General features: G+C 39.3%; 1 protein-coding gene across 1 annotated transcript in view; it reads right to left on the bottom strand.

Annotated features, from left to right (window-relative positions):
• Positions 1-6687: 6687 nt before the first annotated feature.
• chas (chascon) overlaps positions 6688-18445 on the bottom strand; it is a 265561-nt gene continuing 253803 nt past the window's right edge. Inside the window, exon 6 of the mRNA XM_083125578.1 lies at positions 6688-11120. Coding sequence (XP_082981704.1) covers positions 7512-11120 — 3609 coding nt within the window. The 3' untranslated portion in view covers positions 6688-7511. The remainder of the gene's footprint in view (positions 11121-18445) is intronic.

Genomic DNA, 18445 nt, shown 5'->3' with positions numbered 1-18445 from the left:
TATTCGATCACAAAGTATGACCAGCGTAAGCAAAAACCTGCCATTTCAAAGTGCTTTCGATGCTTTTTATTATTAAAACCCTTTGTATGCACACTCAAACAGCAAAAGAACACAAGGATAATAACTATTGGTACCCAACCTAACAACGTAAAATTGTAGTTGCTGTTGTGGAATGTCGGTTTGGGTGCTACATTCACTTCTCGAAGCCTTCAGGCGATTCTTCTTCATGGTAAAGGAACACGCTAAAGTAACAGATGTGCTTTAATTCACAATAACACATTTCCGCGAGCTAAAATCAACTGAAAATGATCTTAAACAACAAAATCTTCACCATGCAAAATATTTCACTTTCTCTAGGAGGTACAGAGGGTCAAGGGTACTGCATGAAACTTTAAGAAATAATATGAATTTTCATAAATTTGGTTTTGTTTACTTGGTAAGTAAATATGAGTACTATTTCAACATCAGAGGAATGACATGTATATAATTAGGGTACTCTTGACAGTCTGTAACTCCCGGAGAAAGTAAAATATTTTGCATGGTATATGAAGATTTTGTTGCTTATGAACGTTTTCAGTTGTTTTTAGCTCACAGGGATGCGTTATTGTGAAGAAAAGTATGTCTGTTATCTTAGTGTATTATCTTACCGTGCAGCAGAACAGGCCGAAGGCTTCGTGTAAGTGAAGCACCCAAAATGACATTCCACAGCACCACAACTTCGTGAGGTTAGGATTGTTAGGTTTAGACCCGATAGTTATATTTCACGTCTTCTCTTCGCTTTTAGAGTGTGGATACAAACTTCTTTTACCAATAAAAAGCGGTGAAAGTGCTCCGAAATACCAGCCACACTTTGGGACTGAAACCAATTTTATATTACATAAAACATCAAAATCTGTGGATTAAAAAAATAATAATTCCCGGAATCTGAACCAACTCTAGGTGTGTCTCATCAGCCCTGTCTAGTCTCCTGCACTTTTTGCACTCACCAGTGCAACACTGAGTGATCTACTCCGTAGATTTGGTGTCGGCACCATTTGCACTATGTTCTGGAGCAGGTAAATATGAAGCTTGGAGAAACTCATTAGCACAGAAACTAGGATCTAAAAAGTAGCTTACGTGAGCATCGACGCTTCCCAACAAGCAGCCATTCTTGATTTTCGGTTGTCTCAGATCCAGAATATTACACAAGGCTTGAAGGTTTCGTACTTGAGAACAGCTGTTGAAAACATTTAGGGACGTTACTCTAATGCAGTGCTGAAAGTGGTTTCAGTCAATCGACAGAATGCCAACCACAAATGAATAGACACAAGTGCTACAACTACTACTATGGTATGCGCCAAAATATAAAGTACTGAAACTCACGCACCTCGAACACGCATGTGCCTTTGTCGATGGGGCATAGCTCCAGCTGCTCGTGTTCTCAGTAGTAAAAAGGAAGTTATAACTCGCTAATAGTGGGTATGTTAGTGTTTCTTTCAGGATAAATAAACTTGCAGATGACAACAATTTAATGTTCGTCTTTTATTTTCAGTACTGTATATTTTGGCGCATACTATAATAACAATAATAATAAATGGATATTCAAATAACAATGATACTCATCATCCGAATTATCAGTGCTTTTCTCTGGGAAGAAAGTTTTCGGTACTCTTCAATACCCTATAAGTATTGTGGTATGTTCATAAATGATCGTGCATCCATCTAGACACACACACACACAATTTAATTCATTAAAATAAAATGTTTCTAATTTTATTCTCACCTATAAAAAAAAAGTGTCAGTGTGACATACCGTTGCATACTACCAGAAAAAAGCACTGATTAATATCATTGCATCCAAACTAATTATATAAACACAAGATCTATCATGTCTGTTATTTCAGGAAATTAGGTTCCCATTTATATATTAAAACGAATGGCACTGACCAAAATATATTATTTTTTCTAAATTTCCCGACCATCCACCGACAAATGTAGTACAAGAATTTTCTCATTTCTTCTTCATTTATTGTATTGTATTAAATAAATAAAATGGATGTCCAAATTTGCAGTAGGAACTGAGTTTCGACACCAAAGTGATTTTCTGGAATAGAGTTCCAGCTCACATTAAACCCTGCTCTAAATATGACCCACGAAACCTAACAATAAAGCATTTAGGAATGTTTCTCTATTTAGCATGCAATGTTAACTGGACACTATCCATTACCTAGTGTTTTCAACTACACTTAACCTGACACTGTATGTTTCAGATACAGAGACTAAATCAAAAGGTGCAAGATGTATACCATGCCTTTATGAGTTATAGGAAAAGATATGGTTCAAAATTTTAACTTAGGACATAATTCAGTATAAGAAGTCATTACAAGTACACAAGAAGAAGCATACTATCAAACAGCAAACCAGAAAAAAAAACCATACCACACATGCAGGTAAAATAAATAGATTAAAAATAGCTAAACATGCAAGGAATGAATCACATAGAATTCAATGTTACTACACAAAGAACCAAATTGGTAACAGTTCAGATTGTTCTATGATTTTTTCTTTCAAATTCCCCTATCAGGAAGACTAATTATCGTATAATTTGGGCAATCATTGTCACACGAAATTTGAACCTTCCTTGAAGTAATGAGCAATGTAATTATGGATTTCAAAGAAAGTTATTTATTGTTGAAAAAAAACCTACTTAAAAATTACCATTTTATTACAGTTTTAATCTCTGGGAAAAGTCTCAAATTCGTTTATTTTCTTATTTTTCACATTGGTACTTACATATTCTGCATTGCTGAGGATTTGTGAAGGTGGGATTTTGCTTTTTTCACGCAAATAATCTCAATTTTCCACATTTCAAGTAATTTTTTTCGTTCGTTTTTGCTTGCGTTACACACAATATGGCTGAGAAATCTTGACTAGCGTTGTCGATGGTCAATGGTTATGCAGTGTTGCAAACTTCTTCACCGAAAAATATCTACTTTCATGTTACTGATTTTGTATTTTTTTCCCAGGTTCGAAAACCCCACGAACCATGCAGGTAGCCCCACAAACCATTCATAAATAGCCCCACAAACCATTCATGGATAGCCCCACAAACCATGCAGGGTTAGGTTAGGTTAGGCAAACATAGTTAAAATTGTCATGTTCTTGCAAAACAACGACATAGTTGGAAACACTGACTGGGGGTTACGTCATCGAACGCACACAACATTTGGTTCACGTAGTGGGATGACATAGAGGGAACAGCTTTCGTGCATCGGATTGACATTAATCTTCAAAAATACATGATTTACCAGCGAAATAAATTAAGAGATGGGAAAAAACACTTCCATGACCTTTCAAAAGTGTACAGAAACTCAGTTCGGTAAGTACTTTCTTCTGTAAATTTGAAGAAATAAATTTCTCGGAGATTAAAACTTTACTGTACCATACCTTCACATATTTTCATATAGGCTACATCCGGCAAACCAAACGTGTAAACTGAGGAAAAACAAAAACAAAAACAATACGAGTTGAAACACTCTCGAACTCCCTGTCCGATGCTAGCTTCGGTTGCAGAAGAAATACACGAACATGGCCCGTGACCTTGAGGTGCCACTGCTTAACCGATGCGAGAGGAAGATTGCTTCAGCTCAACCTCAGTGTGCTCTGCAGGGACTGTATTTGTTCTATTTGTAGCGAAGAAATGTGATGGTTTTATCTAGATATTGAATAATCGTGTGATTATAATGACATAATATATTGTTACGTTATTGCATATTTTATTTAGAAGCAATGCTTCGGTAGCTTACCTTGTATGCACGCCACTGATGGGACACTCACAAACATCTATGCCCAGGCTGGGATTTGAACGCAGGACCCCTAGTGCAGTAGCACGATGTGCTACGGGGGCCGGCGTAAATCGAAATCGCATTAGAACAAAAGGAAACTTGGGCCGAAATAATAGCATGAGTGGAGCAAAAAATTGTACAGAATTCCACGGAGGCGATCTGGAGTAGTTGGATAGTAGTAAAATCTTGAAGGCTATCCCAGCAGCGGCAAAAATAAATTTGTTATTGAAGATGAGAGAAGAGCGTAGAGTTAGAATAAGTGTACTGAAAAGCACTAGATAATGGACAACAACCAATTAACATTGCATGCCAATGTAGAACCATTGTCAGTACCACTCAGAGAATTGTGTTTCATTAATGCTAAGACCCCTAAACCTTACCTGCCTAACCTAATAACGAAAGTATTTAGGAAAGTAAAACACATTCACATCATGTTACATAGTAGTAGCAGCAGCAGCAGTCCGTACCCAAGACAACCGTACACAAATGGCTGCTTGCAAAGAGGTTTGAGTATGTGGAAGGAAAAATGCTTCTCCACTAAAATATGCCAGGGAAGTATGTGTATAAACTAACAGAAATTGAACTATGTCAAAAGTGCACGTGTACAATGATTAGTTTGGAATTAAACAATGGATATTTGGGCCATAATTTTTATGCTCTTGCTTCGGTGGTGATTCTGTGAACAAGGGCTGAATTAAAATTATTTTCAATTGAGTATACGAGTCAGTGTGGCTTCATTTTAAAATATTTGGTCTTGTTAATTAAAATATCTGTGGATATTACTTTTAATAAGATATAGGCTTTCATGATTATGTTAGTAATGTTGAGTTATGTGATGCAATAAATTTTAAAAAAATCACTGTGAAAACGGTAATCTAATGTACAATTTTTTTGGTAGGAATGTAGAATATAGAGAATTTCTCCAATTTTGCTAATATTTGGTATAGTAACTAATTTTGGCCTTCTAATCACGAATATGTTGTTAAAATGAGGGGAGCACGTGTGCAAATTGTACATTAGCACGGGTAGCCCCACGAACCATTTCCGGTAAGCTTAGGTTAGGCAAGCTTAGTTAAAATTTTGTTCGTAAAACAATGCAATACACCTTTAAAACAAATCCACTTATATCGGCTTTTTTTCCCGATTTTTCTCCCGCGTTTTAACAACAGATTCGTGATTAGAAGGCCAAATTTAGTTACTATACCAAATATTAATGAAATTGGAGACATTCCCTATATTCTACATTTGCTCCTTATTTTCTTTCAATTTATACATTTAAAGCAACACTCTTTCTCCATTAATAGGTTTTCAATTACACATAAATCAGTCCATTAACAAATGTTACTAAAATAATAAAAGGTATGACTGAAGATGCCCGGACCCCTCTCCGATTTTCTTCATATTTGGCATACTTACTAATTGAGGCCTGCTAATGATGAATCTGAAGTTAAAATTTGTCGGAAACGTCTATAAATTGCAAAATAATTGTGAACCATTGACGTGTGGTTAGGTTAGGCAAACATAGTTAAAATTTCGGGTCGTGGTAGTATCAGGATCTAGAAATTGAAAAATAATTGCGAACCATTGACGTGTGGTTAGGTTAGGCGAACATACATAAAATTTGGTGTCGTGGTAGTATCAGGAATCTATATATTTATTTGCTTGTGAAACAAAAAATTTCTCGAAAATCGAAGGTTTTTACTTTTAACTTTTAACTTCAGATTCATGATTAGGAGGCCTCAATTAGTGAGTATGACAAATATGAAGAAAATCGGAGAGGGGTCTGGTCATCTTCAGTCGTTCCTAATAAAATATAGGTTAAACTCGTGTTCTGTATTTTTACTTTACTGTAGTGTACTGTTAGACAAACTGACATTAAATATCAGAGCATGTGTTTGATGGATGAAATAAATCTTACAGTAAAGTATTCTCTCAATAACTGTACGAAGTTTAAGTAATATTACAGTATATTACCTTTTCGGTAACATTATCGTATGAGGGAAATGGATTCCTTCAAATTTACAGGAGAAAGTACTTAAGGAAATCATTTTCTTTAGCGTTGTGGAAGTTCCTGAATGTAGATTTGATCCATTTTAATGTGAATGTGTGTTGTTTTCTGCGAAAATCTCTGTCCGACATGCTGTTTCTGCTCCCGCCATTTGCTTTCTGCACGAGAGTGCAATGCTCCGTGTGTTAAGATGATGCAACCCCATAGCCAGTGTTTCAGCCTCGCCGTGTTTTCACTAGAACATGACGTGTCGAGTATTTTTTTTTTTTAACTATGCTTGCCTAACCTAAGTTAACCTAACCTTACGGAAAATGGTTTTTGGGGCTAACATGAATGGTTTTTGGGGCTAACGTCAACGGTTTGTGAGGCTAACCTTGCGACGTATTAGCATAATTTCAAATCCGGGCACGAAAGTAGATATTTTCCGGTGAACGAGGTTGCAACACTGCATAAATCGACAAAACACTCTCAGAACGCCCCCTAAACCAGTACGCTATCACAGCCATAATGTGTTACAGATTCGAAACAACAAGTAACAGTAAGTACTCGTAAATGTAAGAAATAGACATTGATATGCATTATTTCACTTTAGGAAATGTTCCACATTCGAAAATAACACGTTAGCAATGTAAAGAAGTCCGAAATATATGATTCGTAGGTGTTTCCCTCATACGATAATAGTACCACCTTTTCTTATGCAATAATGCAGCCTAGTACATGACTATTAGACTAAATTCTTAGAACAATTGGGAGAGTTGGAAAGTCTAAAATTCAGCTGCTTCAAGTAACCTACAACCTAGGCAAACAACGCCCAATGATTTGGTTTAATGTCACTCACATTGTAACATAACAGGTTTTATTTTTGCCAATAAAAACAACATTCTCGTTGTTAAACGTGTAAATAGACATATATTAATTTTGGAAATAACAATGTTGTTACCAACAGTCATTTGACTACATTTGGTTTTACATAAAACATTACTTAATATTGTGTACAAGATTCTGCTCGAATCTCTTTTTTTCCCTACTGTTATTATTTTGGCATTATATACAATTGTGTTAGAGGGAAATATAACCTTACTGGAAGCTCTCGTATTGAAATAGAAGTATTAGAACATATTTCTGGCACAACAAAGAAGTATGTCGTTTGGCACGTCACTATACACTGATTTCTTTTTATCCTCACCTGTTGATGTGTGTAAATTCATTTCTGTACAACAGACGACCCTTTGATTTGCGTTCTGTTAATTATTAGTCCGTGTTTCTCTAGATATTCACAAAATATTACAATGCGTTCGTGTTACTCACTTGACTTTTCCACCGTTAAGCAAAAACAAAAAAAAAAAGAATATCGAATCAGAACATCGAATGTCTATCAGCACCATCTGTCGGCCAACATCACTGGCACGTAAAACACTTACTTACCGGTGCGAAAAATTAATTAGATTCACAAATAAAAACTGGGATTAATAACCTACAAGAATATGTGAACACGGTGCAGAATTAATTAGAATTAATTCGCAAAAGGAAAATTAATAAGTTTTTTTGTGAGTTGACGAGTATAGTTCTTTCTTCCCCTACAAAAGTAAACGCCTGGTGGGTGTATAATAAATGTTCTGTAGGTTATGAGGTATATTTGTCTTGTGCATCACAACAAATCAAGGCGACACGTTTTGACGTCACTTCCGGTCGTTTCTTACTTCGATGACTACACTTCCGTTTCTGGTTGGTTGCCCGTAGTCATAGTACTTCACAGACTTGTTATTTTTGGGGTACGTGATGATTTCCGGTTCACGATATTTACTTTTGGTTACTGTCGTAATTTCACTCGATTCCACAGTTTCCGCTGCATGTCCGTTGCTCTTTGGGATGGTCTTCTTGGAGAAGCTTTGCACTGTATTGGTGACACTGGGCCTAATTGGGTCATCCGATGTGGAGCTAATTCTTATGGTTTCGGAATAATCATCGGCCGTTCCGCGCGGTATCAAATGCCCACCGTTCTTCATCATTGACGAATTATTGATATCAAAGGAGTGGGTCGGGCTCAAACTTCGCTTTACACGGGACACATCGCCGTTACGAAAACTGTAATCTGAGCTGTCCAGGGACTTCGTTACCATTATTTTTGGTCTCAGACCAGACGTGGAGTCATTGCTGGTTGTAGAACGGAAAGAATTGCTGTAGTTGACTTTGGACGAGCTGCTGTTGTAGTTGGGGGACAACAGATGCCCATTGACGTAGCTGTTTTTGCTGTCGTTTTTCAAGGGCGTGCTGGTGTAAATACGGTTCGGCGAAGGCGATGGGCTGTTCCGTATTCTCTCGGGCGATCTAGATCTGAGCGGCTTCGTTGGCGGAATTGGTGATTTCGACCTGTTGTTCTTGAGGTCAGAAATGTCCTCGTCGCCGTGTAAGGTCATGAAAAGCTCAGGTGCTCGATCCAGCAGTCCTCGCATGAAGAGTTTCTTCTTTGTCTCAGCAGTTTCCATCCTAACTCTGGTCGTTTGTTCGTCATGGCCGTTTGTCATTGGAGAAAGCCTGATTGGTGAAGAGGGTGATTTGGCTCTTGGGGGTGACGATGATGAAAATCCATTGGTCATTAAGCTGTTGCCCTTTTTGATGCTGTATTTCGTTGTCGAACATCCTCTGGAATCGTCCCTGTAGAGGTCTTCATTTCTTTCAGACAAGTCCCTCTGGCTTCTGCTGATGCTGGTCACGATGCCAGGACTCTTTAGAGGAGGAGCAGAATCCTCTAGCTTGTTGAGATGGGGGTTTGAGGTGTAGGAAGGGCTGGAGCGGATATTCCTGTCTTCCGGTTGGACGTTGAAACTTTTGCTTCTGGTCAACGAAGAGCGGTATGTCCGAGCAGGCTTGGCAGGTCCTAGGCTGCTTGGTGGCTTGCTGGTGGAATTTGGCGTCACGTGGTTAACAATGGAGACGTTGATGAGGCTGCCAGTGTGTTGATTCCGTTTCAAGCGACTCTCCCAGTAAGAGTTAGAGGCGCGGGACCTTTCGGATTCTTCACCAAAGTAGAACTTCTTTGGTGTGGATCGATCCTCGTGGAGCTTTCGAGGCAGGGTTTGGGCTCTGTAATAGTCGGGCGACACTTCCACCGGAATTCGACTCGAGGACTTGCTGAATCTTCCAAGAGTGGTGCTTCCAATGTTGGCCGTCGCGGTGGCGTACACTTTGTGAGGCGTTGAAGCCTCGTCGTGGCTTCCTCTTCGGGAACTGTTGTGCGATCGCTGCTTCCTGCTTCTTGCTGGCACTACACCATCGTATTCACTTTCGCGACCGTATATGCTCCCCCCGAATGGGTCCTCGCCGAGGTAGAACCTCTGGACAGCAGGCGACGACCGTTGCCTGTACATGCCGTTGCTGTGGCGTCTCGTCTGCGTGTTCGATTCTCGACGCACTTGCATATGAATGCTAGAATCCGCGCGCGGTGACTGACCGTGTCGACTCCTATGGCGCGGCGGTCGTACTGGCGGACTTTCTCTGCCAGAAGATTCTCGCCTGCTATCTACCCACCTCCCGCTCGGGCTGGACGGCCTCCGATCCTCATATGGGAAATCTCGAGGCGACTCGGCCCTTCCCTCGCGATAGTAATGGTTCGCGGACGATGACGTACCGCTGACGTAATTCGTGTAGGTAAAACCTGCATTGTCCGGGCTGCTGGTCCGGTTACGAGGCGACGGGGATCGACGCTTGTGCTTGTCGTCGGGACGGAGCTTGTCGACCAGTTTGCGGAAGGATTCCCCTATCCTGGAAGAAGCGCTCTGGTGGCTCGACTTGTGAGGTTTGTGGTCGACCGCTTCCGCAAAACGCGTCTTCTGCTTCTTGTGCTCCTTCGCTGGTGGGGGTGATGGGTTTGGGGGAGAGGGTGGCGGAGACGGATCTCCTCTGTACGGTTCGTCCTCAGGAGGAGGGGGCGGTGGATAATCTGGCGGCGGTTCCTCGGCAGTTCCCATCCTCTCCCAGAGACGGTAGGGCGGCTCCTTGGTCAAAGGGCTTCTGTAACCACTGAACGCGGTGTAGGTCCTTTCGGCACCTTGACGATACCTCGTCTGAATGGAATCTTCTCTGTTTTGCCTGACGTGATTCACGTACTCCACCTCCGTGTCTCTCCGGAGGGGCGTTGTCCCATTCACAGCGCCGCCGTTGGCATCTCTTCCATTATAATTGGGTACCTGAGGTGACTTGACTAATGGGGAGCTTGGCGAATACAAGGGCGTGGAGCTCTGGTGAGATCTCTCAGCGCCTTTGAATGTTAACCCTGGTCCGGTTGGGAGGACCTTAACTCTGTCGGGGCGGACGGGGAAGGAGCGATACTCGTGCTCCGTCTTTCTGACGTTCCTCTCGGACCACTCGTTGACACCTTGGAAGCGCGCCTCGCGTTCCGACGCCTCTGATTCTGGCGACGAGAGGAACACTCTGGACGACGAATTGACCGTCGCTAGATACGCCTTGGGGCTCGGTTTTGGCGGCGGTGGCGGAGGGGTAGGGGCGGACCCGCCGACCTTGCTTGTCAAAGGTCGAGAGGTCATGGTCACGTTGATACCATTAGCAACAGGTGGCATCGGGCTGGCAGTCCTCTGCACACCCTCCTCCTCGTCCTCGAGAGAGTCTTTGGAAGACCTGGACTCGCTTCCAAAATGACTCTCCAACCACTTATTGGTCTCCAGCTTGCGAGTTTCCTCCTCTTCGTCGAAATCTAGAGGTCGCTTCGTCAGTGCGTCCTTCCGTTCAGCAGCAGTCAAGTTCGCTTGCGTCGTCGCTGGAATACCGCGTTTCTGACGTCGCATCCGACGCAACCTGGCGGACAGACTCTCCCATTCGTGATCCTGAGCCTCCCCTTCACGTTCTCCCTCGATGTTTTCGGACATGAACCTCATTTCCTCCCCTACCTTAACCCCTTCGGAGAGGTTCCCTCCCTTGGGCACCGCGATGTACTCCACGAAATCCTGGTCCTTGGTGTGGGAGTAGCGGTGCGAGCTCTCCTTGGTCTCCTCGTTCTCAGAGCCAGATTTTCGCCCGTCGTGCAAATCGTCATCGGGCACTTCCTCCGTACGGAACTCCTCGTGCTCCTTGGTGGTCTTCGTCTCCGTGATCACATTCCCGTCCTTCACTTCACTCAGCTCCTCCTTGTCTTCTGTGTCGATGATTTTGTGCTTCTTCTTCGACTGGTGCACAACCCGAGGCCCGCTAGGGACTAAGGCTCCTGGTCGTTCCTTCCGCTCAATCACTGCCCTTCGAACATCCTGGTTGTCCCTGACAGCAGTCAGATACTCCTGCAATAAACAGAGAAAGAATAAGCGAAAGATTGCCAAACATATTTGTCACCATTCAATCCTTAACTTACAAACAATGTAGTAAATGAGAACCATTCTATATCCTGTCGAAGTTAATGTAAACAAACACAGCTGACGTCTGAGAAATCCTATTTGTTGTTCGATTAGCAGCTGCTCAGAAATCTTCCGCGCATGAAAGTAGTGCATGTGAAAAAGCCGTATCACTCATCGTAACTGATATATTGAAGTTGTGGTCCCTTATATTGTGGGCTGTACAGCTAAGACCAAAATAACAGGTACTAGCACATAGGAGATGAACATTTTCTCACATGTCACGTAGTTTTGTTTACATTTACTTCCTTCTTACAGTGAATGGAGAATAGTAAGAATTGAAGCGCCCTCCGCCTGACGACATAATTCCGAGTCAAAACGAGTTTTACGTTTAAATCAGAGATTGACTCGTTGATTTATTTATGGCCATTATCAAGAGTAATCAGGTGAAACAAATAATGATATGTTTTATTTACATTTGTTCTCAAGAATAATACGTTTCTTTTCGGTCAGTGAAAAACCTTTAAATGTATATACTGTATATAAAAAAAAGTGACAGTAGCTTCTTGTTCATCTACTACACGTACATAAAAATTAAACAGAGAAGAAAATGAAAAGAGAAGAAAAAGAAATATAAAGAAAGCGAGACAAAAATGGGATAACAAACAAGAGAGATAGAGAAGATAAGAAATTAGAAAAATAAACCGAAGAAGGTAGAATGTAAGTGAGAAGTGCGAGAGAGACAAGAATAGATAGAAGAATTCAAGAAAGTAATTCAAAGATGAATTGTTTGAGTAGAAATTCCTTTGTCCAAGATTCTCATATGATGAGAATTAGCTGCAAATAAACATAATAAATATGTATATGACGGGAAACAAATGATGGAAGATACCTTCAAAAAATTAGCAGAAGACTCAAGAAAAGCTGGCCTGATAATAAATACAGCTAAAACAAGATACATGAAATGCTCAAGAAATCCTGCAGTCGAAAGATTGGGTAAAATTGAAAATGTTAATGGTTTTAAATATCTAGGTTAGTAAACATTAACAATACTATGGAAGAGGAGATCAAAGAATGGATAGCGACAAACAATCGAGCTTTTTATGCATATAAAAACCTGTTCACCACCAAGTTAATAACTAGAACTTCTAAGTTAAAACTTTATAACTCTACAATAAAACCATGTGTTATCTATGCATGTGAGACATGGACACTAAAGAAAAAACAATCGAAGAACAGCTCTTGATCTTTGAAAGAAAAGTTTTGAGGAAGATATTTGGACCAAACAAGGTGAATGAGGAAATGTATATTCGAAAAACAAATAATGAACTGGATATATTGATAAAACAAAAGAATATACTAGTAAGAGAAGTAAAATCTCGAAGGATAGCTTGGTTAGGCCATATTGAAAGGATGGAGGAAGCTAGAACAGTTAGAAGAATAACAAAATGGATACCATTTTCATTTAGATTAAGAGGAAGACCAAAAAAGAAATGGGAAGCTGACGTCGAAGAACATTTGAGGAGAATGAAAGTTAGAAATTGGAGACCAGCAAAAGACAGAAAGCAGTGACACAATATTGTTGAGCTGGCCAAAACTCACAAAGCATTGTAGAGCCGTATAAAGAAGAAGAAGATGTGTACATATAACAGAGGTAAAGCGTTTACATAAAATATCTTTACGGCGAGAAAAATATTGCAATAATGGACAACACTTGTACGGGGCATAAATAAAATAAATATCATATATATATAAGTTATATCGAACCACTAACGGTACAAGGGGAAAATGGGAAAGGAATAAAACTGGAATCATTAAACGCATCTTGCATATAATACAAATTAAAGGTTTCATATGTAAGAAACATGGCTGAAATGATCATTGTTTGTAAAAAGATATATTGGGTAGTATAAAATGAGTAATAAATACAAGAGCTGAAACTGACATCAAAACATTATTGCAATTAAAATCTGTAACAAATGAAACGCGGTTGAATTTACAAGAATTTCTGCAGATCATCTATGTAATTAACAATTCTAATAATTACAGCTGAAACTACAATAAATGTAGTTAATATTAATTATATTCGTTCTTAGGACTATAATTTGCGTCTGATTTGTTTCATTTCCCCAATTTACTTTAGACATGGTATTAAAAATGCTTCGTTTATTTGTAGTGAAAAAAAATCACAATGAAGTAAGATGCACTGTACAGTTTATAGATGGTAATGTGGCAATGAACATGAAATCATTTGCTCTCCAAATGTATACCACTATGCAAAAATAACAATAAAAAATTTAGTAATAAACAATATTTCAATATAATCCACAGCTATATAAATTATTAATATCTTCTCTTGTAATACTTACATTACAAAAGGCTCTTTTAGTGTGATACTGGAAAACAGTATTTAACATATAATCTAGAATTATTCCTTAATGCGATATTTTCTCAGCTCTAGTGCAAACGCTGACAGTCAAATGGCTTCCACATTCCATGTGGCCTAAATTTCTTAAGTAATTTTGCATTATACATTACTGCCAAATGACATTTATTCCTTACCTATCGTATGAATAATGTTAAAAGGACTACGGAATTCCTGCAAATTAAGCTTCTGGAACATTTTCTCATTCATTTATTGTAATGTTACTGACGAAATGTGTTTAGCTGCATATCTTGGTAGTACAATGTGAATGACTTGGTGCTCCAATTTTGCCTTACAGCTCATTAACATTTGCATATGAAACTATATCAGGGCATTCATGTGCTTGTCAATATGAATATTCATTCATGAAGAAGCAAGTGCAGGATTTCCATATACAACGCGATACTATGTGGCGGTTCTCAACTTTTATATTTACGAACCACAATTCAAAACAGTTCTCATTGTTTGCTTGAATTTGTAAGTTGTACGTCATCTGATAAGTGAACCTGTCTCACAAGGAATGAAGATGGGTTAAAGGCTCGACTCCCCCAAAGCTAACATTTTCCACTTCAGGCGCTGTGTACAACAATATTTAAAAAGACGTTACTGTTTAAAAGGTCAAGCACATTTTGAAGTAACTGCATAGAAGAAAATATAATAGTAAATCTGGTTTAGGCCCTCTTTGTACACCCAACGGCGAAAGAAACAGTAGGCAAATTGTCCACCACCATTTTCATTCGGTCTGTATTACACAATGTGATGACAATGAATTGAAATTATGACGTCAATAAGCAGAGAACGATGCCTGCTTCGAACCAACATAGTTTCATTCCTTAAAACAACACAGGATGTAGAATAAAAAAAAGTAATAAAAATAGCGGTGGACTATTTGCTTACCATTATCTTTACCGTTGACTGTACATCCTAATCACCGTAATTTCCTAGCGGGGTATATGTCCACGATCCTGTACTCTTTGTGCTTTAAAGATCTTCTTTCGTTATATTATAACATTTAGTACTTGAATCATAAACATTTCGTAACTTCGGTATAGTCGTTCGGATATTCACAAGAATAACACAGAACAAATTTAGGCCTATACCACATACGCCAGTATGTATTAACAATTATTAAAAACAAAGCTGATTTTCATACCTATAATAAGATATATTTTTCTTAAATATCTTATCGAACAAATACACCACCAGTAGAGTGCGTTGCATAAATAATAAGAAGCAAATTGTCTATCACCATGTTCATTCACTTTATTTTACGCAATGCAAGATTCAACAACACACAGAACATCAGCAAATAAGCTGACAATCTCTGCATCAGAATCCGCTTAAAGTCATTCCTTAAAATCATGTAGAAAAACAGGAGAAAATTCAATTAAATTAGTTGTGGACAATTTGCATAGTAATACTTAAGCAATCTACTGTACAACTTTTGACAATCACGTTGCCTACACTTGCATTTCATCTCGATATTTGGCAGCAGAAATGCGTGACTGTCTTAGGCATTCATTAGTCGTCCAATAATTCATACCTTTTTGGTCCAGTTCAAATGGTTGATATTTCTTCTATAACTTCTTTTGATATCTATTACCAACGAAATCAAATAGCTCGGTTAGTTCAAAGACTATGCTTACGCAAAAGTTACGTTAACTTGTCCACGACTTTATGTACAATTCTATTAATGCAAGAGTCTCCTTGACGGAATGAACAAGAGTTAAATCTACATACTTGGCTGACTCTGAGGGCAAGGTCTGAGTCGTGGCCTTCTAAAGTGAAATGACCTTGTTTAATTGCAGTACTACATCTGACTCTACAATGTTTTCAACAATTCGTGCAATGAAACACTAGATACTTGCTATGATAGTACCAGTGTTTCAAGAAGTGGAGTAACATTGAAATTATTAGAAGAGTGAGTTTTAGTTTGAAATACGTAGATAAAAGTGTTAACAAGTTGTTGAATCTTGTTAGAATATCAAGTAGTCGGCTTCAGTATCAAAAGATAGATGAATATTGATGTAGTTAAAGGTGATACTTCTCTAATATAATTATTCACGAAATCAGAACTGCCGTGTAAATAATTTTGGAATATGAAATTACGTTCTGTAAATTTTTTTGTTTGATGGGCATATGAAAGGAATAATTTCAAAATATTTTGCCAAACGTCGAGTTTGTTTTTTTAAGTCAACTTTATGCACAGAATGGCTAATCGGGACTGGACCTACAGTTGAAAGTCGAACTCCACGGGATATCGAACCCGGAACCCCTTGATTACAAAGCAGCAACGTTCATTTGTAGCCTAGCACGTTGATAAGTCGACTCACGATTCTTTGTGAGTGTCCCTTCATCAATTTCATCTTTATCACTCACGATAAGCCAGAAATGGCAGAAAAATTAAGTAAAATAAACCAAATATTTATCGCACAATTTCTTGAACTGAATAACCTAACATGCGTGTATTATAAATTCATGTATGGCAAAAAAACTGAAGCATTTGTATATTGGTATAGACCTCTGCACTTGAAAAAAAACATGAAAGTTTTTTTAAACAAAGCTCTTCCTCCTGCCCTACTTCCCTCCCACCCAAGCACAAAATCAAATCTTGTCTTCTTAATCGTAGAAATGGGCTTTAAATATCTATCACACTAAGAAGCAGGTCCGCAGTCAGAATTTTATTTCGGGGGCTCATCATGGACGTCCGCAGGATTTTTTCCAGGGAGGGGCAAGGAAGGTATTTTCTTTCCAGGGGGGGGGCCAAACAAGGCACATTCTCTCCAAAAAGTGTTGTTCTCTAAAAAAAAACATTGCTTAAATTTGAATTTATGATGTTCATGCAATAATTAACACATATTATTGTGGCTAAAATGAAATTATATGTGTGAAATACATCATTTTTGGTTGACTTTCATTTTCCAGGGGGGGGCCACGGCCCCCCCTTGCCCCCCCTTCCGGACGCCCATGGGGCTCATAACTTATCAGCACGGGAGTTGACAGAAATATTTGTAGAGGGGGTAGGGCATATTAAGACTTGATTAGTACAAATAATACTGACAATAATAATTATTGTTATTTTACAGTAACTATTATAAGTTATTAAAATATACCAATTTCAATCCAAATTCATTGTTATTAAGTAAGTGAAGAGAGTGATCCGTTTCAGTGAATATCTAACACAATTATTGTCCATTATTTTTCTTATATCTTGTACAGTTAGTGTACTGAAAATTATAGTTATTGTAATATGTTCTTAACGTTTACACAATCGTTCAAAAAAGGCTTTAACAGATAGTGGTAAATTTTATTCATAAAGTTTATATTCTGTGACCTCTCACAAAGAAGTTTTGGAAGCTGTGGATCCATTTATTCATTGGATTAAATGGTAGAAAATAAAAATATAACTTTTTCCTCTATTGTACACTAACCCTTTTTCGATGTAATGCAGTTTTTACTGTGGTTATAACTTTATTTCTGTTATTAACAATAAAAATAGCATTTAAATTACATATTTGTAGGATTTGGGGGGGGGGAGCTTCACCCTCCTTAGCCCTCTCCCTGCCTACGTGCCTGCTAAGAAGGTAACCTAATTGTTAATCTTCAACGCCTGATTGGACATTCAAGGCTTCTGGAAACACAGATGAGCAGAATGGGCGGACAGGATTGTGTAAGAGATCGTGCGTGATATGCGCATTGACGCACAATGTCATACAAGGCCATGCTCCCAGCTGGACCGAGGCCAAAATAGACCTCTGCGTGGTTTCAGGTTGCGTAAGAGCGGTCAGATGTTTCGGCTAGTGCCTATTTTAGAAAACTTGTATTGGTCCTCCCACGCAGGGAAAGCTTCGGTGCATTTAAATATCAACGGGTGCCATTTTCTATTGGATTATGTCACATCACTTCATGTTCTTCTTAGTAGTCACTAGTATAGTGGAACCACAAGGAAAGAAACCTGCGCAGACCCCATCGCGCTGGCGGGTGGGGGAAAAAGACAGGAGGAAGGAGCCTTCAGAGCGGCCAACGTAAGTGTTGCCAGACCTATTGATTTCTCGGTAGGATTCCATAATAAACTATTGCTATGGAACCTCCAACGGCCAGCTTAAAAACACGTTCCCTGCTCATCTTACTTGAACATGGAGGGGAGATGTGGAGTGGAACTTCACTCAGCCGTGAAAAGTGCTGTTTGAACTGTGAAATTATGTCAAACGCTACTCACGGGCCTCCCCGATGGCGCAGTGGTATCGTCGTCGCCTTGTAATCAAGGGGTCCCGGGTTCGATACCCGGTGGAGGCACAAGTGGTTCGGATCCCACTTTAAACTGTAGGCCCAGTCCCGATTAGCCTTACTGTGCATAAAGTGGACTTAAAACACCAAATCAAAATCAAATCAAACGCTACTCAATTGTGCTAGGACATTATTTTATTACTTTTACTACATTACTCTTTTTAGATGGCTGTATTTTATCCCACCCCAAAACTCTATTTCTATTTTAGTTATTTTACGTCGCTTTTGTGCCTCTACGGGTAAGTACGACAATATGGATGAATGAAATACTGATGAAATGGATGAAGTGACACAAACACAGTGAAATGTACTTGCCTTACGAGGTAGAAGCACTGACTTCGTAGCGTGGGCAAATTATGTTATACGTGCATGTGTTTGTGGGTGTGTGTGTGTATTTCTAGCAGATGGGGAGGATGGGTGGCACCCTAGCATAAGCGTTGCTATCTTGAATTATTGAGGAACACATGCTGTCTAATTCACCAAATATATTTCACATATGTAATGCATTTTCTCATTATGGTGCAGAACGCGTGCCACCCCTATCGATAGCTGTACACCGAAC

The sequence above is a fragment of the Lepisma saccharinum genome, chromosome 7 (genome assembly GCF_977018435.1).
Source record: "Lepisma saccharinum chromosome 7, izLepSacc3.1, whole genome shotgun sequence".
Lineage (NCBI taxonomy): Eukaryota > Metazoa > Arthropoda > Insecta > Zygentoma > Lepismatidae > Lepisma > Lepisma saccharinum.
This window is presented reverse-complemented; position numbering and strand designations above follow the sequence as displayed.